The sequence below is a fragment of the Nicotiana sylvestris genome, chromosome 3 (assembly GCF_000393655.2).
Source record: "Nicotiana sylvestris chromosome 3, ASM39365v2, whole genome shotgun sequence".
NCBI classification, from domain to species: domain Eukaryota; kingdom Viridiplantae; phylum Streptophyta; class Magnoliopsida; order Solanales; family Solanaceae; genus Nicotiana; species Nicotiana sylvestris.
Window position 1 is genome coordinate 178,920,111 of NC_091059.1, and position 26,303 is coordinate 178,946,413.

Here is a 26,303-nt window from a genome sequence, read left to right on the forward strand (position 1 = left end):
GTGATCAGGTGGGACATGGTGAAACTTGAGCTAACCGAGGACATGATCCTAGATAGAAGAGTGTGGATGTTGAATATTAGGGTAGAAAGTTAGTAGGTAGCCGTGCGTTTTCCTTTGTCTTCTCTAGCTCGATAGTATTAGCGCTAGTACGGTACCTTTTTTCCTTAGTTTGCTATATTCGTATGTCTCGTTTTATTGTTACTTGCCATCGGTAATTCCGTAGTTTACTGGTAGTACTTCGTTCATATTCTCGTTTGCTGCCTTGGAATTAGTTTTCTCAATATGTTATCTTGCTACTACTTGTTTTCGGCACCCCCTTCATATCCTTTGTTCCTATCTTCAATTTAGTTTCCTAATTATTTGTCTTGCTATTACTTGCTATCAGGGCTTCCCTCACCTTCTTTAGCCGAGTGTATCTTTTTTTTTTATAGAATTTCCCAGGCTGGATGGGGAGTTGTATTTTAATAAAGCAAGGAATACAAGAGGGGGATATATCCTTAACCTCCAAAATACAACACAAGGATAAAATGTTATCCTTAAGAAAACTGGGAAGGAGGATTTTGGGCATCTCTTACCCAGTCCAAAATAAAGATCCTAACTAACAAAAAAATCCTTATCATACTTAGTTTTGATGCTAGGCATTCGGTATTTCTCTAATTGATATGGTCCTTTGACATTTTTTGGAAGCTGTTGGAAGGAGAAGTAATAGGATTCCTCTATTGATGTAGCAGCATGTTTAGCAAGGGAATCCGCAACTTGATTGGCCTCCCTATAGCAATGTATAATATTAATATTAGCCTGCTCCAACATCTGAGAAGTGTATTCTATAATGTTGTTCATCTTGTAATTATAAGATCTCTTATTCTTCAGCGTATTAGTCACAATCATGGAGTCTAATTCTAGAGTAAAATATGTGTAACCATGTTCAATACACTAATTTACTCTAAACCAAGGTGCCTGAGCTTCTACATAATTGTTGCTACTGCACTGAGTAGGGATAGAGAAAGCCATAACTATGTCGCCATTATCATTCCTTAGAATCCCTCCCATTCTAGCCATGTTATTTGTCTTTAGGAAGTTGCCATCAGTATTTAGCTTGAAAGTGCCTACTCCAGGCTATGGTGATTCTTGGGATAGGATGTAGCTTCATTTGGTTGTCACAGAGATTATTCTAGAGAAGAGAGAGTTTGCAGTTCGGAAAGGCTTTAGATATAGGTGCTCCAACTATCCAGCAAACTTGTTGGCCCATTTTGAATAAGTTGAATTTCTTTTGGTTGCCATATTTACATGAGCGTCTTTCTTTCCAAATAGTCCAACAGATGATACTTGGAGTGATTTGTAATACAAGTTTATGTACATCATTCAAGGCCTTAACCTGCCACCAGTTATTAATGGTAAATCTAACTGACCTTTGATGATGCGTTATGCCTAAAGGGAAACCTATTAGTTTCCAAATATAACTAGCTGCCTCTTCCTCCATGAAAACATGTTGAATATTTTCACTTTAGGGAGATGAGAAGCAGTTACATCTAGAAACCATTGGTTTCCCAAAGTTGACAATAACATCATCAAAACGTAGTTTTCTGTTCCACAGTCTCCAAGTAAGAAAAGAAATTTTAAAAGGAATAGAGAAATGCCATACCTTGCTTAAGATTAGTTCTTTAGGTTTGCTAGTTCTGATCGTTTCAAGAGTCGTTTTGTTGGAGTAGTTTCTATCCTCTGACAAGTCCCAAAAATTTTTGCCTGGAATTGTCCTCTTCCTAATGTGAATTTCAATAATATACTGCACCAAAGATTCTGGTAGAATACTTTTAAGTTTGTGAATATTCCACTCCCTATTTTGTATGAAATCCTTGACTAGAATCTTGGGGTTTTTGTTAGTAACGGGGACTAGGGCTGCTAGAGGACCTTTATGAGTCCAATTATCCCACCAAAAGCTACAATCACCTGAATTAACATGCCATACCATGTGATTTTCAGCATTCTTTCTAACTTGGGTCATACGTTTCCATGAATGTGAGTTCCCAGAAGCCCATTGTTTAGTAGTAGGGTGAGCTCTAATGCAATACTTGTGTTTGATGAAGTTGGCCCATAGAGAAGGAATAGCTCTAAATCTCCACCATCTTTTGGTGGCTAATACTTCACTGATATCTTCCATTCTTATTATGCCTATGCCTCCTTCATTTGGAGGAAAACAAAGATTTTTCCAGGACATCCAGTGGTACTTTCTTTGATCCCCACTATACCCTAGAAAATATTGGTAAAATATTTTTCTATTAGATGAAAGGTATCTTTAGGAGGGAACATGGAGAGTGAGTGTATATCAGTAGAGATTGTAGAACATTCTTGATTAACACCATTCTGCCTCCAGGAGAAAGAATGTTACCCTGCCAACCATTGAGTCTTTTAATTACTTTGTGAACTATATTATCAAAGTAAGCAATTTTCTTTCTACCAGCATATAGAGGGCATCCAAGGTAAGTAATAGGAAAATCCTTGTCAAGAAAGCCTATGCATTGTCTCATTCTATTGATCCTGGAGGCACGTGTTTTAGGGGCCGTTAGGAAGAAGCTCTTATCCCTATTAACAAGCTGACTAGAGCTCTCCTCATAATCCCTTATCACCTTCATAATTATGTTAATAGAAATTCTACTTCCACTGCTAAAGATAACAACATCATCAGCATAAGCTAGATAATTAATAGTAGGACCTCTAGAAGGCATAGAGAAAGGAATGAAGTTGTTGTTCCGATTGAGATTATTTAGGGATCTAGATAAAACTTCAGCGGTAAGAATAAAAAGAGAAGAGGAAAGAGGATCCCTTGCTTTAAGCCTTGAGAAGAAGTGAAAAATCCATTTCTAGAGCCATTAATAATTATAGAGTACTAAACCCCAGAGATAAGGTTCTGGACTAACTCTATCTATAATTCAGAGAAGTCATATCTCCTAAGAACTGATGTGACAAATAACCAAGACATTTTGTCGTACGCTTTGGCCATATCTAGCTTAATAACAATGTTACCTCCCCGATTATTTTGGGAAATACTTTGAATGATTTTCTGAGTAAGAAGAACATTCTCTGTGACCAACCTATCCTTCACAAAACCAGTTTGATTGTCGGAGATAAGCTTAGTCAGAAGGGGTTTAAGTCTAAGAGATAGGACTTTGGAGATTATCTTGTTGGTGAAGTTAGAGAGGCTAATGGGTCTAAATTCAGAGAAAGTGGTGGGCGCATCAACTTTAGGAATCAAAGCAAGATAGGTGTGAGAATAGAACTTGGTGAGCTTCTTTCCAAGAAAAAATTCCCTAACAAAGGCAATGATATCATACTTGATAATATCTCAGCAATGTTGAAAGAAAGCACTATGTAACCATCTGGGCCAGTAGTGCTATCAGTACTTAAGTTAAAGACTGCTTCTTTGATCTCTTCTTTACTAGGAATTGCAGTCAGATTGATGTTTTCTTCTTCAGAGATACAATTAAGGATGAAGTTAAGGATAACAGGGTTGAGAGTAGGCTTCGGAAGATTGAAGAGAGACTCAAAATGATGCATGGCAGCCTTGGCAATGTTCTTCTCTTTCTTAATTCATTTCCCTCTATGGTTCTTAATCATGTTCAACTGTTGTTTCCTTCTCCTTTTCCTGGTATTGCTATCTCCCTCGTAAAACCATCTAGTCTGAGTTTTCTGTTTAAGGAAAGACTCTTGCATACTCAACCATTTAATATATTCAGCATGTGCTTTATTCGATTCTTCCATGTTGTTATCAAAGATGGTAGCAACATCCATATCCTTAAATATTTGGACTTTTTTCGCCCATTTTATAATCAGATCATTGATGTCCCCAATCTCTTCTCTAGACCACTGGCTCAATCTCCTGCTAAGAAACTTCAATTTAAATTGTAAGATCCACATGTGATTGCCGATTATATTGGACTCCCAGACTTCTTTAACAATGTCTAGGAATCCCTCTTAATTAACCCATAAATTAAGAAACTTGAAGTAACTGATGTAGCTTTGGTTAGTGTTAAAGCACTTCATGAGTAACGGCCTATGATCAAAGCCAGTTCTAGCCAATTGTCTCACAGTAGTGCTCTTTGACCTCTGATCCCACGTGTCATTAATAAAAATCCTATCAAGTATTTTCCAAATTCTCTTGCTAGGCCTTCTATTATTGCACCATGTAAACTTAGAACCAGAAAAACCAATATCAATCACCCCACAATTGTCCATGCAATTAATAAAATTCAAGCATCTATGAACCATATAAGGCCTTCTTCCTAGCTTTTTATCTGGATTGGTAATGACATTGAAGTCTCCTCCAATATACAAAGGACCATCAATGCTAAGATTGTCTTGTTCAAGGCTGTTCCAAAGGTCTTTTCTTTCAGTTGAAGTGCATTTTGCATAAACTGCTGAAATATAAGAACCGTGGTTGTTAACACCATCTTCAAACTTTATGGTAATATGTTGCTCATCCTCAGCTATAAATATAGAGTCACAGTTGATGTTCCAGAAGTACCAAATTTGGCCATTGTAGTTGGAGATACAATGTTGAAATCCAAGAAACTTCCTGTAACCACCAAGCTTTGCATTATTCACAAAAGACTCAAAGATGACCACAAAATGTGTCTTATTTATGTTGATCAAGTGTTTAAGTCTATGAATGGCTTTCTTTGATCTCACCCCTCTAATGTTTCAAAAAATTGTACTGATCATTAAAATTAGTTGGGGATAGATCCTCTTGTTGTTTCATTTTATGTAAAGGAGCAACTTTGTTCATGTGTCTTCTTTCATTTTTCCTAGTTTGGATTCTTTCTCCTTCCTCGGTGGTACCTGTTTGATATTTGTTGTTCATCTTGTCTTGAAGACTTTTGTTAGTCTCCTGAGTATTTGATTTTGTTTCCTTGCGGCATTTAGAAGTTATCTGTCTAAGAAAATCACTAGTAACCTCATTCTAAGTCGGATGGATAAATTTGGGAATATTAAGTTCAACAAACAAATTCAGTCCGGTTTGATTAAAAATATATGATAGTAAAGTGGATGAACTAGAGCTATCACTGACCATATTAGCAGTTGATATTCTTGATCAACCATTGTGTTGTTGTCAATATCCCCAGGCTTACCCTTATCATGCCTTCTATCTTCTTTAGAAATGTTTGGAGCTTCTACAATATCTGCAGTAGGTTTATTATCCATAATAATTGTTTGTACCTGTTGTTGGTGACTCTGTTTCCGTTGATCACTCTGACTTTGAATACTCTCTTTGATCTCTGATAGGGACTGTTCACTTTGAATATAATTGGTGGCTTTTGCTATCCTTTTTTTACTATTTTCTTGCACTTGAACTTTTTTGAATATTACTTTGCTTTTTTTGGCATTTTCTTGACTTTTTTCTTTTTTTTTCTTCCTCTTGCTTAGTCTCTCTGTAACTGTAGGTCTTGCTGAAGATATAGTCACATTATTAATGTTAGCTTGTGCTATCTCAGCTCTTTATTGGTTCTCATGACCCTGCTTCTTATTAGCTTCAACTTTACCATTTGTACTCCCATTTACCATATAGCTGGCTGCCTCAATTTTTTCCTCAATAACTTTTTTTTATGATTCAGCAACTTCTTTGTTGGTAGGCACCTCTCGTTTCTTATCATTAATATTAGCTTTCTATTTTGCCACACCTTTATCAACTTTTGTAGCATTCTGCTTTGCCATATTCTTCTTTTGGCCTCCATTGCCTGCACTATTCTCTTTCTGATTTTTACTACTTCCTTCTTCTGTTTGCAATGGAATCATATTTTCAGCATTTGTTTCCCCTTCATTGACTTCTATAGTTCTTATTTTCTCAAGAACTCTACAATTCATCATATTGTGCCCAATTTTCCTGCAATGCTTGCAATACTTAGGAATGTTTTCGTATTCAATTTTTTGTGTATACCCTTTTAGAGGTGAATTCTCATCCTCGGAGCCCACCCATACACTACTAGGTATGGGTTTCGTTAAGTCTATTTCGACCCTTACCTTAGCCATACTTGGCCTTGTTTTACCATAAGTGGCAGCATCTAAGGCCAACGGAGTGCCAACATTACTGGCAATTTGTTTAACATAATGCCATGTATGCATATTGAATGGTATACCTGGAAAAAGTACCCATACCGGGACAATTGGGATGTCTTCATCCAGCTTAAAATCCGGCGACCATTTTTGTAGCCATATTTGTAATCCTTTAATTTCAATCACTCTCCTGTGCCATACAGATTTGAAGTCATCTTCATTGGTGAAATCTATGAAAATATTGTAGTTGTCATAGACTCCAATCTTGGCATCACCTTTAATTGGAAAAAGCTCTCTGAAATTGGACCTTATCCTTTCGATTTGAGGACGAGGCTTTAGAAACCTACCAACAATAGTTAATTTGCATTCTTCAGTCATGATTTCGTAATAGTCTTTAGCTTTGAAAATCATTGCCGACATCCCATTGTGAGCGGTTTGTCAAGTAATCACTGATTCTCGAGGGTGTCGAATGGTGGTCGTTAGAGTAGCTGTTGCGTTAGTTACAGTGGTGGCACAAGTTAATTTTCCAGCAATTGCTTCAGTAGTTGGAGTCGTCGTGGAGGTTCATTTTGGCTGTCAATACATGCCCTTTGGACACCGTCCGATGGTTCCATGAGGTGGAGCGTAGGGTTGACTCGTCAAATATGTTACCGTTAAGGGCCAACATTAGTAATTGTACGGAGAGAAAAATAATCAGTTGATTGTGAGAAATTATTGAAGCAACATAAATATATTTTAGAATCAATATTGAAGACTCTGAAATCTCTAATAGGACCAAAGTATCAAGGAAGTATCTTCATCAAGTCATAGAGGAGAAACTAGGGAACAATCTCTCTACCCTTCCAGGGTAGGGGTAAGACTGCGTATATCCTACCCTCCCCAGACCCTATTTGTGGGACTATACTGGGTGGTTGTTGTTGTTGTTGTTGTTGTAATCCAAATTAGCCGTTTTGTACATTTGGCGGCTTGCGTGAATGGCCGTTTTATAAAACAACCATTTTGAGTTGCAGCCTTTACATGAAGAGTTGCAACTCTTCGGTATTACCCAACTTTTTGGCTATAAATATATGATCTTTCCCATAAATTTTTCTTACAAAAATTGTGATATCTCTTTCTTGCTTCTGCATTGTTTTTAACAGAAAGAAAGCAATAAGTGTGATTTGCTACCGATCTTTGAGTTCGTTGGTCAGTGGGGTTTGAAGTACCGCTACACCAGTGAAGATAATCCATTCTATCCTGGAAGAAAATAATCCTAAACCTCGAGTACTAGAAAGGGATTAAGTTTCTTAAGGAAACATTGTGAATTAAGTAGGCTCGGATTAATTTCCGTTTTTCTACATTTCTAATTTTACTTTGTTTCTATTTTCAAATACAAATTACTAACAGAATCTCCTTTTCTTTTTAGTAAAAGTATTTTGAGGTGAATGAAACGTAAAATGGTATGAACCGTCGGCTAATTAGCATATTTTCCCCTATTTAATTTGTTGGAAGTCAACCGTGAAATTCTTTTTGAGAGAATGAGGTAATAGAAACAACTGAACTAGCAACTCAAGAATGTTGATGGATTAAACGCGTGTAATATAAAATCATATTATTCTCCCAAGAACATAAAAAATGTTCAAAATTTCGGTTTTGATTAAATATTTTAGTTAAGACTTTTATTGTGAATAATATGAGGAATCAATTGTGATTTAATTTCGATATGACAAAAAGATTAAAAAAAGCTGTTGAGATTTCAAACTTAATAATAGCTGAATAAATATTAATGACTATGCTTTATTTTTTTGATATCCGTTTTGAGGTCTCGATTGACCCATAAACTCGTTATAAGGAAACCACTCCCCTACCGACCATGCTTTATTACGAAGATGTAAAGGGTAGTTTTGCAAAGATCTAATTAATCAACACAGGCAACTACTTTATATTTTCTTTGCTGCTGATTATATTTCGTATTAAGCATCTCACTAATATCGGTTTTATGGAAACATGCGCTGTTAACGTGCAGAGATCCTCGAAATTTTCTAATTTCGTTTTTTTTTTTTTTTTTTCAGACATAAAAATTATCATGTACTATAATATTTTTATTTAATAAAAAAGAGCAGACAGATCTTTTAGGAGCTCTAAAGGTCACAATCAAGAGCAAACAAGAATCAAGAATACGAGGTTTAAATTATCATTAACGAGGTAAATTATTTAACTATAATCAAGTTGTCATATTTTTTCTATGATAATCAAATTTTTAATTAACCATAAACTGGCGATCCGCTCAGGATGCTTTTGTTTTCCTGAAACAAACATTATCTTCAACTAATAATCTTTAAATAAAAAATACGCACTACATTATTTTAGGGACCACTTCAATAACTAATTAATCAATTATTACCCACTATTTCATCTTTAAAATCCGTACTTTGGACTTTTGGGATCTCGATGTTAATCAGTACTATTACTACTACTACTGCATGCTAGTATTTTACTTGTCAAGAACAATATTGGACTAAGAGACTACTTCTTATTCATTTTATGAAATAAAACTAATAAGAAGGAAAAGAAATAGCATTCAATGGCGAACCAATAATCAAAATGAAAGATTGTGGAAATTAAAACATTTTATGAATATTTTAAACAGATTATAAGGAAAACTTTCAAGCGAAAAAAATTGAGAAAAATAAGCAATGAACATATTTTAAAATTGATCGTGTCTTTCATGAATTGAGCACTTGTAAATAATTTCTTATGAATATATTCGAAGAGGTAAAATCGACGACTTTGTTCTTGTAATCTAATTCTCTCGGAAATTTCTCAGAAAAACGTAAAGAGAGGTAAAAGAAAGGAGGCAACAGACAACAGTGCGTGATTTCCTGGATTATTATCGCGTATTTTAGTCATTGGAACTAGATATTCTCTAAATCCAATGATAACTTTAGCTTATTGAAGAGAAAATGACACTAAGGCTCGTTGTATTTTATTAAAAGTTAAAGCTATGTTATGAAAAAATGGGTAGGAGTGAAATACTGTCATATATATTTTTTAGATTTTCGAGGATATGACACTTGATAGGAAGGTGTGGAGGTAGAACATTAACCAGCGGTTAATGTTGTGTTCACACTATTCTTCTATTTTTCATAGTGTCGGGCCTTCTTTACTGGTTATTGTTATTGTGTTTCATCTATTTTCTGGTTCTTATGATACTGTTATTATTTCTATCTGTTGATGGTACTACTATATTGTCTCTTTTCCTCTTTTGCATTTTCTTGAGCCGAGGATCTATCTGAAACAGCTTCTCTACTCCATTGGGATAGGAATAAGGCATACGTATATACTATCCTTCCCAGATATTGTACATGTGAAATATTACTGGGTTGTTATTTTTGATACTTCAAAATAGAAAAAAATATCATAGTCCTATAAAATTTCACCAAAAAGTATAATTTGTTTCTCTTTTTTACCTAATAATGTCATCCTTCTAAATCTATGATTCCATTTAGGCGAGTGATTTCAGAATTCCCACTAACTTTTATTATAAAAAAAGATGGATAGAGTCGGATTTGTAAATTTCGGGGTTGTTTTCGACGATTGAAGAAGAGAAGTTTTCTTCATGTTGAAGAAAACTACGTGTCTGTTTTTCTGCTTTTAGGAAGAAACAGAAAATTCTAGCTTCCAAAAAGTAAAAGTAGTGTCACAATCCGCAATTTCAACCGTCGGGATCATGATAGCGCCTAACATTTCACTTGCTAGGCAAGCCAACGTTAGAGATCATTAAACCAATTCTTAAACCTTTCAATAATTAACAACAATTAAACCATAACAAGTTGAAAAGAGTGCGAAAATCCTTAACAGTCTCAATATATAAAGCTACGCAGAATCTGGAGTTACAATCTACGAACTTCTAAGATTTAACTACAACTAATGTCTCAAAGAAATACAACTGTTTGCGATACAAAGAAACAGTAAAGTGAATGTATAAAAGGTGGCGCCAGGGTCTGCGGACGCCAACAGGTCTACCTTGGGTCTCCGATCAGATGAAGCTAGCAGCTAAATTCAGGATCAGCTCGGACCGGTACCAACATCTGCACAGAAACTGCAAAGTGCAGTATCAGTAAAATCGACCCCATGTACTGGTAAGTGCCGAGCCTAACCTCGGCGAAGTAGTAATGAGACTAGGATAAGACACATACATAAACATGTGCAGTTAAACAGTATACGAGCATAATAACAACTAATAGAAACTAAACAGATAATAACGGGAGGGGGAAACATGCTGAGGGGAGTACAACATCATGAAAATGGTAACAGTAAAGAAACACAGCAAACAACATGCTTTGCTCCAATGGAAATATTAAACATAGCAAAAATAAGTGCATGGCATCGCCATTCGTGCTTTTACTCTCATCCTCACCATAATAAATGAAAGAAATAATGATAAAGAATATAGAATGGCACGGCATCACCCTTCGTGCTTTACACTCTTCCTCACATGATAATGAATATGAAATGGCACGGTATCACCCTTTGTGTTTTACATTATTCCTCACATGATAATGAATATAAAATGGCACGGCATCGCCCTTCGTGCTTTACACTCTTCCTCATATGATAATGAATATAAAATGGTATGGCATCACCCGTCGTGCTTATACTCTGCCTCGCCAAAATAAAGTACAATAACAACATGGAGATAAAATTATCAATAACAGGTCTCAGTTCAACATTTAGTTCCACAATGTTAACCTCAACTTTGAGGCAATACTCAATCAATATCAAATTGCGTAAAACATTATAAGAGTTGCTCAACATAAAAATAACTAGTCTAAGCATGAACAATATGATTAAATAATACAACGATTAAAAGAATAAGACTCACTCGCATGCTATGACTCGAGAACAACGCATATGTACTCGTTATCTCACCTATACGTTGTACTCAATAACCAAACATGTAGCAAATAGGCAACAATACCTAATCCCTCAAGCCAAGGTTAGACACAATACTTACCTCGCTCTATGGGCCACTAAATGCTCAATTACCGCTTTTACTTTTGTATTCACCTCCGAACCACTCGTATCTAGTCACAATTAACTCAATAACATCAAATATTGCTAAAGAAATTAATTTCAATACATGAATTTAGGTTTCCCAAAACTTTCCCCAAAAAGTCAAAAATTGACCTCGGGCCTACTTGGTCAAAATTCGAGGTTCGAACCAAAACTCATTCACTCATTTACCCCCGAGCCCGAATATGTAATTAGTTCCGGAATCTGATCTCAAATCGAGGTCTAAATCCCCAATTTGCAAATCCCCCCTCCCCCCAATTCTTCAATAAATCTCTAATTCTATTATGAAAGAACAAGGTTTAGGACTAGGAATCTAATGGGTGATGATGGAAATTTAAGGAAATGCGTTAAAGAGTACAAACCTATGATTTGGTGTTGAATTCCCCCTTCAAAAATTGCCCTAGGTCGAATTCTAATGAAAGAGATATGAAATTTTTAAGAAATTCTCGTTTCAGGTCTGTTTTAAATCACAGGCGTCAGACCTTCTACGCGTTCGCGAAGGGTCTGCCGCGATCGCGAAAGGCAGCAACCAAAGGCCTACGTGTTTAAGAGTCCTGCTACGCATTCGCGAAGGCAACTCCCCCTGGCATCCGCGTTCGCGAGCCAGTGCTCGTGTTAGCGTAGAAGAACAGTTGTCCCCTCTCCTAGGTCACTTATGTAACGCGTTCGCGAGAGCCTGGTCGCGTTCGGAAGGGTAATGCCCCCAATGCTCCGCGTTCGCGACCCGATATTCGCGTTCGCGCAGAAAAAAAATCTTTTTTAGATAATTTTACTCTTCGCATTCGCGAAAGTCTCTTTGCGAACGCGAAGAAGAAAACACCAGGTCACAGCAGAAGCCAAAAACCAGATTTTTCTAAGTTCAAAACATCCTGTAGCCTATCAGAAACTCACCCGAGCCTTCGGGGCTCCAAACCAAACATGCACACAAGTTTAAAAATATAATACGAACTTGCTCGTGCGATCAAATCGCCAAAATAACACATAGAACTGCAAATTTAGCACCAAATTGAATGAAATTTCAAGAAAGTTTTAAAACATCTATTTTCATAATGGATGTTTGAATCACGTCAAACCAACTCCGTTTCTCATCAAATTTTACAGACAAGTCTTAAATATCATAATGAACATGTACCGGGTTCTGGAACCAAAATACGGAATGATACTAACAAGATCAAACGTTAACCAAATTCTCAAAACCATTTAGTTTTCAGACTTTCAATTTTCATCAAAATTCATATCTTGAGCTAGGGACCTCGGAATTCGATTCCGAGCATACGCCCAGGTCCATATTTCGATACGGACCTACTTGGATTGTCAAAATACGAGTCTAGATCCGTTTATCAAAAATATTGACTGAAGTCAACTAAAACTAAATTTTTAGGCAAAAATTATTATTTTTATCAACTTTCAACATAAAAACTTTTCAAAAACACACCCAAACTGTGCACGCCGCAAATCGTGGAGGGATAAATGAGGCTTTAAAACCAATAGCCCGCAAGAAACAGAAAGGAGAAAGACCATCTCTTTTCAATCGTATGTAGCTAAGGCCTCGAAGCACATAATTTAATTTTGAATCATAAGATGACCTTTTGCGTCATCACTAGTAGAAAATTAATTTATTCAAGACAAAACTATCCTCGCCATAAATTTATATTTTCCAAATTATCTCTTACTAATTTAAGCCTTTTCTTTTCTTTTTTGTTTCTAGTTTTTATCATTCTGTTAAAATTAAAGATATCATATATATGGATATATTGTAATTTTCCATATTATTTTTTTGACTTTTCTTGTTTTTGATTTTTTCTTTATATAATGTCTTGTAACTTTTCAAATTATCTTTTTTTTCACATTAAAGAAAATTATTTATATCCTTCTTTGGATTATCAATTCTCTTCTTACAAATAATTAATTATAATTTTTTTTGTTATAGGCTATTAATTCTCGAATTTTTAAAACAATTATCAAATCTAATTTGTGAAAATTACCTATAAATAGGTAATAAATTTATAATTCAATTGCATAATCTTTATATTACTTAAAAAAACCTCCACATTAAGCCAAGTGGCAGTCTCATAATAGGTCACCTGGCAATTTAGGAGAAAGTTAGTTAGGTTAGGTAATATTAGTTTTATTTTAATTTAAATTTTAAAAAAACTAAGTTATGCATTATGTGTTGTTAATAATTTGTTACTCTTTTTAAATTTGAATTTAAACATATTTAACTATTTTTTTTTATGAAAATAATAATTTTTTATATATTTAAAATCATTTCTATTTTACGATCACTGTCATCTTTCAAGTTTGGCATTCAGAATCATCTTGTTACTACTACCATGACTATACTTAATTTCATTCGACGACATTCTTCTACCAATAAGGAATTCAACTATTATGCTAATGAAAACATTACTGCAGAGATTAAGGGAGGAGATGGGCCTTCTGGTAATCCTTTAGAAATGCAAGACAAGTCTTCTACTAATAAGGAGGCGTTGTGTGATAGGATTAGATATGAAATTATTGATCATGTGTGAGTGACTTCGCTTATTATTTGATGATGGATTATCAATATATATATTAATTTATGGAGTAGACTTCTAATTCATACTGAATAATGACAATAAGTAATTATACTAGATAATATTATATGCTTTGGTATAAGTATATATTATATTGATTTGAATCTTTAATATGTATGTGTACTTTATATTTTATATTTTAATTAATAAAATAAAAAAAATAATAAAAGTCTCTTACGATAAATATTTAAGTTTATTTTTCTTTTTAAAATAATTGTAAGACCTTGGTACTATCCTTTTTTGGTAATTTGACACTCAAACGTACTTTTAAAAATATTGGTCAAACACAATTTATTTACCAAATGTTGCAAAAAGTACTTCTTAAATGAATTGGTCAAACACAAACTATTTTTTTTCAAAAGTACTTCTGGAAAAAACACTTATGAAAAAGAGTACTTTTCAAAATAAGCAATTGGCCAAATGGGATAGCCTATTTGGCCAAGCTTCTTTTGAGGCAAAAGCATTTTTTTGTCAAAAATATTTTTTTTTCAAAGATTAAGGTGTTTGGTCAAGCTTTTGAAAGGAAAAAAGTATTTTTGGGGAAAAGCAGAAACAGTTTTGGAGAAGCAGAAAAAAGTAGCTTCTCTCCAAAAGCAATTTTGAGAAAAATAGACTTAGAAGCAGTTTTTTAAAGCTTGGTCAAACACTAATTGCTACTCAGAAGTGCTTTTCAAATTAATTAGCCAAACACAAATTGCTTCTCACCAAAAGTACTTTTGAGAAAAAACACTTCTCAAAATAAACTGATTTTTGCAGTTTGGCCAAACAGACTAATAGGGAAAAAAAGTATTTTTAAGGGAAAAAAAACACTTTTGGCCTTTAGAGAAGCTTGACCAAACAGACTCAAAAGTGTAGAAAAAGGAGAAACTCTCCAACTGAAGATTTTATTTTAATATTGTGACACCTATCTTTTCTCTTTTGCGAGGTTTTATGTCTTCTCTTTTAATTGCGTGTAATTTCATACGATACCCATTACACAAAATATAAATTCTTCAATTATTAATTAAAAATAAAAATTAATTTTGTACGATATCCATCCACTCTTGTATCATAAGCAACTTGGCCCTAATACTTTACTTTCACCAATAATAACTCTACTAATTATTGTATTACTTGATCTAATTTTAGAAGTCCAACTTGCCTAGGCTCAAGAAAATTTTAATTAAATTGCCTGAAAATGCAATTTAATCTATATTATATTAAAAGGAGAGTAGTATGCATTATGCTTAAGCCAAGTGGCAAGTTAAAGTAAAGCCACTTGGCAATTTTAGGATAACATTAATCATTAGAAATTATAAATAAAAACATAATTAAGGGAAGTAGTTTAATAAATCTTATACATAATCTAAATATATCTTAGACAAATCTAATCTCTCTCTCTCTCTCTCTCTCTCACACTATATATATGTGTGTGTGTGTATTTGTATTTATATCTATATTTATATCTATATCTGTATTTATATCTATATATTGATCCACTCATAGATTTTCTTCTAAATTAGATCGAAATATGGAGGTAAAAAATTAATTAAAAAATTATAATAGAAAAAAAATAAAAAATATAGAAAAACATAAATTGAGATAACCTATGACTATTTATACTTTGGAGTGTGTGTGTGTGTATATATATATATTGATCCACTCATAGATTTTCTTCTAAATTAGTTAGAAATATGGAGGTAAAAAATTAATTAAAACACTATAATAGAAAAAAATAAAAAATATAGAAAGACATAAATTGAGATAACCTATGACTATTTATACGTTGGAGTAACTTAAAATATGAAATAAAATTAAAATTTACTTAAGGTATTAAAGATTTATTGACTTCAAAAATTAAAAAAAATTCAGGCGGTAAAATAGATCTTACATAAAGTATACAATTACTTATAAGATAAGAAAAGAATTAAATATCTATATCTTCTATCTATATTATATTATATTAAAAGGAGGGTAGTGATGAATGATATTAAGCCAAGTGGCGTATTGAGAAAATGTCACTTAGCATTTTTAAGACATAATCTAAATAGATTTTTTAATTTAATAAGGATTAAAACAACTTAGATTTGCTCAAATTTAATTTATAGTAGAAATCAATTAAAATTGACACACATTCTTATAGTAAATAAATTTTGATAGCTTTCCAAATATAATTATTCACTAACCACTTGATTTGTTTTCTTTCATTTCATAATCTTATTATTTTTAAAAATAGTACATAAAGAAATAAAATGATATTGAAAATATTATCATTAGATATAATGTGTTCCAACAAATAAGAAATTAATTTTTAGATTAATATATAAATTGAGTGCAATTATTGAAAGCATAAGATAATTTTTAAAAATGCAGTCCAATTAAAAATTAGAAGGATATAATTTTTTGAAGACAAAAAAATTCTTCTTAAAATATATAAAGAAAAATATTATGAATAAATTAGAAATAGTGTGAGAATATTTATGCTAAGAATTAGTTTATAAAATAAAATAAAGTGAAATAAAATACTTAAAAATACTATTGATAAATTTAAATAACTCAAGAATTCAAGCAATGTTTTTAAAATAAAATAGATACTTATTTTAAGATTAAAAAAATTCTAGATTTATCTATATTATATTTTAGGATAGTAATGGATAATTATATTAAATAAAGTGAAAACTTAATTAAAAGCCATATGAAACTGTGATAATGCCATATATCTGATAACATAATAGCAAAACTAAAAAAAAATTAAAAATTTTATATTAGAAATGAAAGGAAAAGACTATTTTACTTAATGTTAGAAAGTTCTTAACATTATGATGAGAATGCTCAAACTATGGATAAGATCACCAAAAATTAAAGTCTTGCTAGATATAGAATTAAATTTTAAAAAATATAAAATAAATATCTAATATAAGTAATTTTTTAACGAAAACAAAAAATCAAATTTTGTATCTTGAAACTAAAAGGAAAGAAAATTTATTGCATGTAATACAAAAAATAAATATAAGAAAAACTCAATAGATTTGGAATATAATAATCAAAGAACTTGTATATTAATATTTTAGACTAATCAAAGTTATAATTTAAAGTAAAATATGATATTATTTTGATTACAGGTAAAATATTAATATAAAAATTAATTAAAAATTTCTTAGTAGGAAATAGACTGCATAAAGAAAAAAATAGAGATAGTGTGAGGATATTTATACTTTAAATTATTTTAAAATAAAACAAAGTAAATAATTGAATAATATTCAAAAATAATACTGATAAATTTAAATAGTAAAATATTTTCGAGTAAGAGGATAAAAGCGTAAAATATATTAAATTTTAAGAATAAAAAAAATAATATTTATCTATAATTATTAAAAGAATAATAAGTAAGATAGTAAGTCAATTAATAACCCGAAAAAAATCATATGAAAGTATAATAATATTAAATAATAAATAATATAATAATTATAAGCAAAGAACAAAAAAAATGTGTAAATTTTAAAAGAATAAGACTTATTGGAGCTTGAGATAAAAAAATAAAATGATACTAAGAATTTTATTAAAATAATATGATCTAATATGTTCAAACGAGACAAATCACCATATGATATATTTAGGATTTTTTTTTAAAATATTGATAACAAAACGAAATTCAAGTACTAAAATTAATCGGTTGGATTATATAAATATAAAAAAAGAAAACAAGTTATCAACTAAGAGATTTGCAAAATGGTTTCATGTCTTACTTCTTAATTAATATCTAATGATTATCTATAAATTTTATCTGAAAGGTTTATATTTTAAAGTTATTTATACATAATTCAAATAATCCAAATCACAATCCGACATGGGCTGTGTCTGCGAGTCGCGCGGGTACTGATACTAATTCTTGCTAAGATCACAAATCCTGCAGTAGGTGACTAATTAAGACTTTTGAACAGTGAATATGAAAGCTGAACAATTTTCGTTCCCTCTATCTCTTTTTGATCTTTGCTAGATTATTTTAGTAAGTTACATTTCCACGAATGAAGTCTGGTTTATGCTTTCGGCTGGGCGGCTTAAACTTTCAACTTTTTGACAATACAAATATGTGTCGTTTTTCTGTTTTGGAGCAAATGCCAAAAGAAAGTATCGGCAGCTCGAACTCTCCAAAAAATATCGTTGTATTTGTGTCGGATCCGTAATATATTTTTAGAGGACCCAATAAAGAAGCGATAAAATTTTTAAAGAGTCTGCGCAATATAGTGAAAGGTGATAAACTAGTGGAACCTCCGGTGCCCTCCTCCATCCGCTCGAAATTAGGTAAAGAAGAAATTAAGTGCTGCACTCACACAAAGCATGGCTTTCTCACCGTACATTTTATTTATCAGCACCTCATTTTTCCTTTGGAGTTAATTTGGACCATTTTGGGTGGATGTATCAATTGAATAAACCTACTTAATTATTGTACTAGCCTTAATACGCAACTTGTGCAAAACATGTCAAAAAGGAGAGCCATGCATTTGAAATTAAGAAACTGAGTTTAATCAATTGTTGACAACTGAAATTAAAGTGATAACTTTATAGGTGCTTGTTGTAATCAACTGTGCTTTTCTTTTCTTTTCTTTTGCATATACCATGCTCGAAGAATAAAGCCTATGGTAATCTCAACATCTTCGTCTTAAAAGGTTCTCTTTAGAGCTTTGGAAAACTGGATGAAAAGTTAACCTTTTCAGAAGTGGATAGCCCAAAAGCCCACCACCGGGTCTATACCATGCGTGTAATGTGAAAACCTATAATCCAGAGCCTGTAAAAGTGGGGTAAAATATCCTAATGCATTTATCGTATCTCAATAGGTAATCCCTACGACGCAATTGTTAACTTATTTTATTTTATGAAAGATTAATGTCCTTTTATCTTTATCTTTTTCTAAGGCTTGTCTGCCACTATAACTCTCTACAAGTGGCAATAGTTAATGAAGTTTTAGTTTGTTGACCAGATAATATCTCTCGTTTTAAATTGAAAGAATTACGAGGAAATACACTTACATCATACCATAACAAAAAATGCCCATATTTTTAAGTTTTATCCGATCTAGTCCATATTGTACATATTTTTAAAGCACTAGCAAATTCAAAATTTATAAAGTTAAATTTATCTTCTCACAACCATTGCATTCACTCTCTTTTCCTCTCATATCTTCTACATATGCTTCAAAGGGCCATCTGTCATTACTGCTTCTCCCCCTGTGTCACCTGGTTGCAATATAAGAAAATTGAAGAGTAGAAGTTCACCACTGAAGGCTATTCAAAGCTTTATTTTCAAAAATAGGATTTTTTGAGTTTGTTAGTTGTTTGGATTAGGTGTTGTTCCAATTGATTGAAAATATCAACAAAAAAAAAATTCAATTTGAAGTGATTTTGAGTAGATTTGAACAAGATTTGAGTTAAATTTCAGAAAAGACACAAGGAAGAAGACGCAGTCAGTTTTTTGTATAATCTTGTATAATGGACTAATAGTGTATATGGGTGTATAAACACATCTTATACACTATTATACACTTTTATAAACCTTTATACAAGCGTCTGTAGACGAACTTCTTCCACGATTTTCAGTTGCAATTCTTGTTCAAAAGTCCAAATCTCCATTAAATGACTTCAAATTTTATATACAACCTCCTTATACTATTTCTAACAATTCTAAATAACACTCACTCCAAATTTCTCACAAAATCAAATTTGGAATCTAAACCCACATATTTAAGCTTGTTAAAAATCTAATTTTCACCATTCAATGGATTTGGTTTGTTGAATTAATATTTGAGTTATAGTTGCTGATTCGAAAATTAACTTAAAAGCTTGATCAATCTTATTTAAAAATTAAATAGTAATTTCGAGTATTTATTGGAATTGGATGTTGAATCTTAGCCTATTATTTTTGGGCTAGTTAGTTGTAAATTGAAATATGGGCTATAAAATTGAAAAGTAGGATCCCAATTGTTCCCATGTGAAATTTTCCCTTTTAAATTCATTCGTTGCCAACAGGTAACAGGTTGTATGTTCAAACAAACAATTGCATTTTAGTGGCAAAAGTGATTCAAAAAATTGCTTACTTGCACATTGCATTCACTAGCATTTTACTGATAAATGCGAACATATAAGGCTAACTCTGAAAGGAAGAATGCTAATACCTAATCCATAGCGTGTCACTCGCTTTAACAAAGTTATTGACCGTGCCAACTCAACGAAATTAACGGAGTGAAAGAATCTCCCAAAAGAATCATTTTCATTTTAGCAATGGAACATTCTCAATATACATTTATGCATGAGCAAGCTGTGAAGGGAAACGCTTTCCAATTCTTCAGTTCCCCGTCCCGCAAGCGGGGTGCCAGAATTTTGAAAACAACATGAACTTCTGGCATTCACTCTGCAATGTCACAAGGGCAATATTGCACTTGTTTGACATTTTATGACAGTTGAGACCGAATGAGGTGATGCCAAAGCATTTCTATAAGATAGATCAAAATTAGAGCAAGGGCCAGGTAATTTTGTGTTCTTCGTTTCGTAGGTCAAAAGGCCCATGCAAGCTCGACAAACTAGTCAAGCAGATTCTGCAAAATATCTCAATCATCCGCTTAGACACTGCTCGCCATAAGTTCTGAATCTGATTTTGTGCTTCTCTTGCTATCAGCATTCGCACTTTCTGATCTTTTTGCATCACTCACGGATGTCTGTGTTCCCAAAAGGGAAATGGGAGAGTTACTTAAAGGAATTAGTCTGTCACCTTTTGAAGATCCCGAGGATGGTTCGGCACTAGAAAAAATACGTTTGAGCTGAGTCTTTTGACAGACTATCCGCCCCTTATTCCACCCAGGGAAACAAAATGATGACGAAACAGTATCCTTTAGAAAAGAATATGCAGCCTTAGCAACCGGGAAATCCCTAGTTATTGAACTCTTCTCCGTCTGACCTCGTCTGATTCAGAGAAAGCAATCATATAAATTTAATTGAAAGAAAGGGAAAAAATGAAAAAGACAACCAAATACATTAACAATACAGTTAACTCTTCCTATCTGACGAAGAAACCACTGTCAGACGAGAAACAAGTTAGACATGAAGATACAAACACTTCGAAAATTATGGAGACATGATCTATTAAGAGATTTTTATCTTTCCTCCCTCCTAAAAAGAATGAGTCGTAGTAAGAGGGTCAAAATGTCTAATTTTCTATGCGAGTTTGGACATTGACTTCTTAACCAAAAAAAAATTAGTAGTGTGATGTTGGAAGGAATACATGATATGAGGTTGGTTTAGTTGATCCTAACCAAATGATGATGAAGTTACTTCAATAAATAAAATATAATCTAGTACATAATAAGAAACTATGTAAAAGTACTACAAGTATAAAACTTTTAAAATTTAAAAATATCATGTATGGTTAACATAATCATCAAACACAATAATTATCAAGAGAGAAGCCATGTAATATCTCAATGAGTAATATCATCCTAAAGAACCTTTTTCTTTTGATAAATCATTAGAAAAATCTGCTTTCCAAGAAATACTATGGCCCTCAAATTATTAGTTGGGGTCAACCGACACATTTAATCTCCTTTTCTCTGACCAAAGTCCGAAAATGAAAAAAGAAGGGGACACCAACTGAAGTGTGGTAGTGGCAGATACCACAATGAACCAGTACATGACCATATTGTTGGCGTTATATTTCATACTTCAGTTTTAATTTTTCAAGTAAGTTTTTGAACAATTTATATATAGCTTTCAATTCTGATGTTGATCCAAGGAGTAGCTAACACAGAAGTAACCCAGCATTGATTGAACCAATTAGCAAAATTACGGAGGGAACCTCCTAATTCAGCTTCCACAACCTTAAAAAGTACATCGGCGCATGAATTACTCATATATATATAAAAGGTGTTTATACACATGCATTTTGAATTTCAAAAGAAGCATTTACACTTCAGTTTCATAAAGTTTCAAGGGTCCAATTATTACTTCAGCCCAGTACTTACATAAAATGATTGGGTTATTTCAAAGTTAGATCAAGGAAAGCATGCTAACAGATTGCCTATTAGGCTATTAGCAACCTTTCCTCATTCTAAAACTTAAATTTTCAACTTAATCCAGTACTTCTATGAAAATGGTCAACTTATGGCATTCCTTATTAGTCAGGTTTTATCTTATACTTATCCTCAAATTTCTTTAAAATTCCCCTAGTTCCTAATTTCTTAGTCTTCTTCAAGTGCCCTTTAGATGCTGGCTAGCATTTCTTCAAGAGAAAGTTATGTTAGTGTAAGATATAAGTGATTTGGTATTCTGGCGTAAAAGTACACCAAGCATACTTATCAAAAAAAGAAAAAAAAACACCAGGCATACAAGAAGCATGAAGACAAAAAGAGTGATTAGCCACATGATATAGGCAACTCCATTGATACTTAAAGGATATCTTGCACAAATCCTAGACAAATGACTGGGTCAAATATCCTACCTGTCTGGTAATAGACTTGTTTTGGGATAAGCATGTGTTCATGCTGCTAGGTGATGGTCATTGCTCTTCTTTCCCTTTAGCTTTATAGTAAGAAGCAAATAACTGGCGAAACTAAAAGGAGTACACGTCCAAAAAGTAGGTTCCAGCAATTACATTTCTTGGTCAATCTACACCCATGCCCTCCAACCCCACAGAAAGTAAATAGGAAGAAAGCATCACATAAAGGAGATGATCACTGACAAAAAGCACGAAGCAAAAGCACTTACACGACAACAACAGAAGCCAATTGAGGAAGCTCTTCGCCTTTATGGAACAACTCTTCCATATCGTTGAGCCAAACTGAAATTGCAGTGCATGCACCACCAGGCCACATCCTAAAAAAATAGAAAATAATTAGAGAAACACCGCATAACTATATTGTAATATACACCCATTTTCAATATTTCCTACCAAGGAACAATTATGCTAGCACTATTTACAGAGTTGGGGCAGGTTGAAGGGGAGGGGAATTTAATTTAAACATAGTAACACCATATCCCTCTTAAAACAAGTACCTATGAACATCCACAGACCACACAAGTTTGTTTCTTCGAAACAGTTCAGGGAATAGCCCCCTTTTTGTTGCTTCATTCAGCACTCTTGCAGCCCTTTCTTTCTGGCCTAACCACCAAAGTGCTTCTATAAGAGTGTTGTAGAACCTCATGCTCAAACCACAGCCTTCTGAGTTGAGTTTGTCAAAGACATACTCAACCATCTGCCAATTATTTTCATCATCAAAATCTCCGTGAATCATTTGTCCAATAACTTGGTGCATATCAGAAGTCTTATTTGTCATCACGTCGTTCAACAATTCATGGGCCATATTCCACCTAATAGAAGAATTTCAAGAAATAAAACATATAAGAATATTGGAAGCAAAAGGAAAGAAGAAAAGTCTTCTCTGTTACTCCAGTGATGCAAAAATTTACAGGAATTCATCCACCAACTTTTTTTTTCTTTTTGATTGGTAATTCATCCACGAACTCTAAGAGCATCCAAGCATCAACTACTATATTAGACTAGGACCAGCTCAATTTTCATGGTATAATCTATGCTAGAAGCTTTCGGACATAGGCTAAGCTCCACTTACACCCTCATGCCTAAATCTTGCCAGTTTCTGCAAATAATAAGCAACACAAGGAAGTACAAATGCACAAATCCTGAAGCAGTATGAAAAAGTTGAAGAAACTATATGAAATTTATGGAAAAGAAACTCAAAATGTAATAGACTAGATCAGACGATGCACACAACTAGTCAAACAGTTTAATTTCACTGTGCATTTTTCGAGTAAGCGAATTGTACAAATTGAAAATTCAAATATTGTATTTCCACTTAGTACCTTTAAAAGTACAGTCTTATAAGAAGCTATATCCCAGCAAGTAGAAAGACAGCATAAAAATTGGTCTAAAGAACCATTTCTGAGGCACCAATGTTAGATCAATAGAACCATATCAAGTTATAAAATTTGAGGAATCGGCTGATCAGAAATTAAATTCTAACCTCTCACTTTTTGCGTAAATTGCCAGCATCATACAGCAGCAAATGATGCTAGGCTGAATGCCCAGTGATTTAATTTCCTGAAACTGCTCCTCACTTTCGTCAACTAGGCCTGCGAAGCAGTAAACACTCAAAACTGCCTCAAGCGTCCGCTCATCTGGATCACATCTTGCCTTTTCCATCTCAACATAAGCTTTTATAGCTTCTTCGAACTGACCTCCCTGTCTATACCCTTCAATCATCCCGTTGAAAGAATCCCTGTTCCGTGGAACTCCAACCTCACCCATTCTAAACCATATTGCTTCAGATTCTTTGTAAAGTCCCCCTTTAGCAAATGCATGGATCAGAGAATTGAAAGTCTCCACCATCGGTCTGCTTCCTACCTCATTCATAGTATTAAAGGCGACAACTGCCTCCTCATACAGCGCAGCCTGTCCATAAGCTTCAATTACGCCAGTATACACTTTAGAACTAGGCACCAGACCTTGTCCATTCATATGCAGTAGAATCCTCTTCGCATCATCGTGAAGGCCTCCCTTTCCACAGGCATATATCAACCCTTCATAAGTCTCCATATTTGGTTCCACCTTCTCCTCAACCATGTCATGGAACAATGTCACCACCTCCTTAAAATAACCACCTTCACCAAAGACCTGGATGAGAATATTGTATGTATCCGCATCCGGCTCCGTATTACTCATTTTCATTTCAAGGAAAAGGTCCCTAACCTGATCATACCTCCCATTTTTCCCATATAAATTCAACAGAACACTATAAGTTTCTGCATTAGCCACACATCCAGCTGTCTGCATTTGCCTAAATACATCCATAGCCTCTTTCATAGACCCCGAATGTGCATAAGCCTCCAATAAGACATTATAGGAGGTGACCTCCGGCGAGGTACCCCCAGCCTCCATCTCCATGAGTAATTCTGACACCTTTTCCAACTTCCCCAGTTTGCCAAAAGTATCTACCAAATAACTGTAAGTAGTCACATCAGGCAAAATCCCAGCCTCGTTCATTGTCCTAAAAACCATCTCTGCCTCATCTCCTAACCCTCTACTTGAACAAGCACTTAGCAAAGTATTGTAGGTAACTAAATCCGGTTGAATACCCTCATGTCGCATCTCGGCAAATAGACTCAATAACCCTTCCCATTCATGTCCACCACGAGCACAAGAGTTAATAACTGTGTTATAAGTCAAAATACTAGGAATTATCTTTTCTTGCTTCATTTTTTCAAGTAGTTGAAGAGAAGTTCCATATTGTCCATTACGGCCATAAGCATTAATAATAGCAGTGTAAGAGAATACCGTTCGTGCCACACTATGACTTGGCATTTCGTCGAATATCTCGAAGGCTTTATCAAGAAGGCCTTCACGGCCTAATATTCCAATCATGAGAGTGTAAATGTGCTCATTGGGCTTGCACCATATTTGGCGCTGCATGTACTTAAAGAGTCGCAGGGACCGCTGCCAATCGCCACGCGCCGCGAATTCCTTGAACACGTGGGAGAAGTCAGTGAGAGAGAGCTTGTTTTTGAAAGTATCCAAGCACCGGGCGATGCTTCCACGTGGTGGGAGGCTCGAGAGCTTGTTTATTAGTGTTTCGACATCGTAACTGTACTTGCCTTTCTCAACGGTGACCGTCGGATTGCCTAAGATGAGCTCTTTCGGCTTGGCTCTAACAGCGACTGTTAGAAGAAGACGGCGGTGGACGGGGGAGAGCTTTCCGTAGTTTGGGATTTTGGCCGGGAATAGGAAACGATGAGAGGGAGGAACCGGGGTGAAGACTGGGGAGAAAGAGTTGCACGATAGGGACATTTTGGTCAATCTAACATGTGTCGCTGTCTAATAATCAGGAAGTTAACCGACGCCGGAAGATGGAGAGCGAGCGGTGAAGTGGCGGAGCACGGCGGAGCTGAGCTCGGAGAATGGCAGAGAAGGAGCTAAGGTTTAAGCTGGGGTTTCAAGGAGGAGGAGATGAAGTAGTTGAAGGACACGTGGATAATAGCTATGGATAACAATGGCATAAAATAACTGAAAATTTATTATTTTCCTTGAGAAGGTTTCAGCCCCGTATGCATTTTGTACTTTTCTTCTTTTGAATTATTTCTCATATTTTGGGTTCTTTTTTCTTTTACTTTACTTTGTGTTGTCACTTGAATAATCCTCGTCTCATGACATTTTTTTTTTTTTGGAAAGGTAATATGTCATGGCAGGAACCCAAAAGAGAAGCCTAAAGTTTTGTAGGATACAAATGGTCTAAAATATCAAAATATTCTCACTCTCTTCTAGGAATTTCTATTTACACCAAAAATAAAAGAGCATTAAACATCTCATCTTCAGTTTTTGTATTGAAATATGGTTGTCCACAAAGCATCTTTGATTCCTTTTTTTCCATATTGTCCACCAAATATAAGTTGGGACAATCTTCTATCTTTCCTTCGGGTCGGAATGTTCCCCATCTCTTTTCCAACTAGTTAGGACTTCCTTGATATTCCTAGGCATAACCCGTCGGATCCCCCTCAGATTGATGAATATCTTCCATAGTTGATCAGTAACATTACAGTGTAAAAAAAGATGGTTGACTGTCTCCCCCTGAGCTTCACACAGGTGACATCTGGA

The 26,303-nt window shown here is 34.0% G+C and overlaps 3 protein-coding genes across 3 annotated transcripts; all 3 read right to left on the reverse strand.

Annotated features, from left to right (window-relative positions):
• Nucleotides 1–2,276: 2,276 nt before the first annotated feature.
• LOC138888425 (uncharacterized) lies at nucleotides 2,277–3,552 on the reverse strand. Its single transcript, XM_070170288.1, has 3 exons — nucleotides 3,330–3,552; nucleotides 3,090–3,237; nucleotides 2,277–2,832 (listed from the first exon to the last, which is right to left on the reverse strand). The coding sequence occupies exons 1-3, from the start codon at nucleotides 3,550–3,552 to the stop codon at nucleotides 2,277–2,279; spliced, it is 927 nt and encodes a 308-aa protein (XP_070026389.1).
• A 33-nt stretch (nucleotides 3,553–3,585) lies between these two features.
• On the reverse strand, nucleotides 3,586–6,423 carry LOC138888426 (uncharacterized). The gene is made up of 4 exons (XM_070170289.1): nucleotides 5,673–6,423; nucleotides 5,063–5,441; nucleotides 3,995–4,570; nucleotides 3,586–3,874 (listed from the first exon to the last, which is right to left on the reverse strand). The coding sequence occupies exons 1-4, from the start codon at nucleotides 6,421–6,423 to the stop codon at nucleotides 3,586–3,588; spliced, it is 1,995 nt and encodes a 664-aa protein (XP_070026390.1).
• Nucleotides 6,424–19,883: 13,460 nt separating this feature from the next.
• On the reverse strand, nucleotides 19,884–25,691 carry LOC104216557 (pentatricopeptide repeat-containing protein At1g74850, chloroplastic). Its single transcript, XM_009766630.2, has 4 exons — nucleotides 23,680–25,691; nucleotides 22,694–23,008; nucleotides 22,406–22,513; nucleotides 19,884–20,608 (listed from the first exon to the last, which is right to left on the reverse strand). Exons 1-4 carry the CDS (start codon nucleotides 25,497–25,499, stop codon nucleotides 20,269–20,271), a joined length of 2,583 nt encoding a protein of 860 aa, XP_009764932.1. The 5' UTR covers nucleotides 25,500–25,691; the 3' UTR covers nucleotides 19,884–20,268.
• Nucleotides 25,692–26,303: the final 612 nt, after the last annotated feature.